At 51.1% G+C, this 3,027-nt stretch overlaps 1 protein-coding gene across 1 annotated transcript; it reads left to right on the plus strand.

Moving 5' to 3' along the window:
• The first annotated feature begins 637 nt into the window (after positions 1–637).
• LOC131899180 (E3 ubiquitin-protein ligase RNF138-like) lies at positions 638–1,884 on the plus strand. The gene has a single exon (XM_059250573.1). The coding sequence runs from the start codon at positions 951–953 to the stop codon at positions 1,803–1,805; it is 855 nt and encodes a 284-aa protein (XP_059106556.1). The 5' UTR covers positions 638–950; the 3' UTR covers positions 1,806–1,884.
• Positions 1,885–3,027: the final 1,143 nt, after the last annotated feature.

Here is a 3,027-nt window from a genome sequence, read left to right on the forward strand (position 1 = left end):
CAATTCCTTGCTTGGGTTTGCAGCACAGATAGGAAAATTCTAAAGCAGGGGTCTGATAAGAGGCCAGCTATTTAGATTGTACATTTCTGCCTTGGATGTATAGGTCTCACCTGTCAAGTTTAAGGACTGATAGGTTTTTCAGCTGCCATTAATGAAAGGGGAGGACTGAAAAGCTGAATTAATGAAGATAATAGCCTCACTAGGAATTTTAAGTGATGCACTTAGTTCTTTCTCTGTTGGCCTTTTAAAAGTGGCATGGCCAGTGTGTGTGTGTGTGTGTGTGTGTGTGTGTGTGTGTGTGTGTGTGTGTGTAGGTGCTTGGGGGGACTTTATGCAATGCTAGTGATTAAACCTAGCATTTTGCACATGCAACGGAGTCTTTGAACTGTATCCGCAGACCTCTTACTTTTTCCAGACAAGGGCTCCCCTAAGTTGCTCCCTAAGTTGCCCAGTCTGGCCTTGAACTCGCGATCATCCTGCCTCAGCCTCCCTTATTGGCTGGGATTACATGCCTGCGCCACCAGGCCCAGCTGGACTTAAAAAAAAAAATCTTGGTAAAGTAAACGGACCTGGCAGCTTACGTCACAACCAGCTGAAGGCGCGACGCGCTGGTTGCTATGGAGGCCGTCCTTGTGACCCCGCCTCCGGCTCTCATGTGGCTATCCACTCCGCAGTGACCATCAGGCAGGCAGCAGCAACCAGAGCTCAACCGTAGGGAGCTGCTGGCGGAGTGGGAAGGATCCCCACTACCATGAGCTTCAGATCTGGTGGGTTCTGAGGCCCATGAGAACAGAGCGCCACCTTTCATTTGCTGGGGATCCCCTGCTCCGAAGCGTAGTCAACTGCCGGGCAGAAACGGAGTGAAATAGGACCGCAGCACAGGGCCACCTGTCTACCGATCGGGCCGCGGAGAGAGGCAGCTTGACCTAAAGCGCCGCTTGGAGGATCCGATGGAGTCGAGCTCCGGGCCGCCACCGCCACCTCAGCAGCCGCGAGCCGACAGCCGCCATCGCCTTGGGCCTCCACTCGTCACCACCATGGCCGAGGACGAGTCTGCCTCCACGCCTTACACCGAAGACGATTTCTACTGTCCGATCTGTCAAGAAGTCTTCAAGACGCCGGTTCGGGTCGCGGCCTGTCAGCACGTTTTCTGCAGAAAATGTTTCCTGACTGCAATGAAGGAGAGCCGGATCCATTGCCCCCTGTGCCGTGGCAATGTGACTAGAAGAGAGAGAGCGTGCCCAGAGAGGGCCCTTGACCTTGAAACCATCATGAGAAGTTTTCCTGGTAATTGCCGTTGCTGTTCCCAACGTATCGAACTCTACCGCATGAGACAACACTACAAAACTTGCGAGAAGTACCAAGATGAGTTTGGAGTTTCTTCAGCTGTTCCAACATTCCAACTGTCTCCAGACTCCGTGGGCAACAGCAACAGCAACAGCAACAGCGAGGCATCCACCTCAGGAAACGAAGCAAGGCATCCACCTCAGGCTTACCAAGAAGAAGGCAACGCAAGCCCACCTGATCAGCCCACCTTTGATTGCCCTCTGTGTGAGGAAGTAAACATGACCAGGCAGCATTTGCTGGATCACTGCAACAGCAACCACAGAGCTCATGTTGTTCCAGTCATTTGCCCAATTTGCCTCTCTCTTCCATGGGGCGACCCTACCCAGCTGACGAGAAATTTCGTTAGTCATCTCAACCAGAGGCATCAATTTGACTACGAAGATTTCGTGAATCTTCAGCTGGATGAGGAAACTCAGTACCAAATTGCTATTGAAGAGTCTTTCCATATCAACATCTAGAGAGACTCTCTTTAGCTCTACAATTGTCCTAAGGGACAATTTACATAAAATCATCCTTTCAATAACTTGATGTGTTTTAAATAAAGGAATCAGTCTGATCTATTTTAGTATTTCCTTTATTAAAAGTCAAAGGCGCGTTACCTTAAAACTTAAGTCCTTTGGACAAGAAGACCAGGGAGGGTGGAGGGAAGGAGGAGGAGGAGGGATGGGGGAGAAGAAAGGAGGGTGGGCCTCAGGAAGGGGGAGGAACAGGAGAGGAGATGGGAAGGGTGAGGGGAGGAGAGATAGAGGAGGAGGGTGGGAGAGAAGAACATAGGAGGAGGGGGAGGGACAGGGAGGAGGGAGGGAGATGAATGGGAAATGGGAGGGGGAGGAATTGGAAAGAACAGGGATGGGAGGAGGGGGAGGGGCAGGGAGGAGGGAGAGGAGTGGGAAAAGGGAGGGGGAGGGGTGGGAGAGAAGCGAGATGGCAGGAGGGGTGGGACAGGGAGGAGGGAGGGAGATGAATGGGAAAGGGGAGGGGGAGGGATTGGAAAGAACAGGGATGGGAGGAGGGGGAGGGGCAGGGAGGAGGGAGAGGAGTGCGAAAGGGGAGGGGGAATGGGAGTGAGAAGGAATGGGCAGAAAGGATGAGGGGTTTGGGAGGGAGGAGGAATGGGGGAGACTTGGAAAGAAGGGGAAGGCAGTGTGTGTATGGGGGTGAAGAGTACCACAATATCTAATAATGAAAATGTTATGACGAGGAGCATTATTTTGTATGTTAATTTACCAAGTTAACTTTAAAGAAATACCAAGAAAAAAATGGCAACAAACAATGAACCTCACAAACCCGAGGGCTAACTATAGCTGATGGACCCCTGTAACACGTGTCCTTACAAATAATTGCCTCTTCAGTCTATCGTCTAATAAGGCTGATTTTAAAGAGAAAGGTCTTTGGTGAAACAAGACAAAACTATCCAGAACTGCTCTGTGAGAGACTCAGAAGGTTAACCCTTACCCTGTCTCTCTTCCACTGTCCGAGGCACAGGGACAGTGGAACATAAGCCATTTAGTAAACTCAGTGTGGGTCCTGTATTGGAGGCTGGTCTTCAATTCCTCCTTCTGCCTCTACTTCCCAAGTGCTGGGATTACAGGTATGCACGGCCATTGCCAGTTTATGCAGTGTTGGGAACGAAGTTAGGGCTTTGTGCAGGCTAGACAAGCACCTTCCAAGCCAGCCCTG

The sequence above is a fragment of the Peromyscus eremicus genome, chromosome X (assembly GCF_949786415.1).
Source record: "Peromyscus eremicus chromosome X, PerEre_H2_v1, whole genome shotgun sequence".
Taxonomy (NCBI): Eukaryota; Metazoa; Chordata; class Mammalia; order Rodentia; family Cricetidae; genus Peromyscus; species Peromyscus eremicus.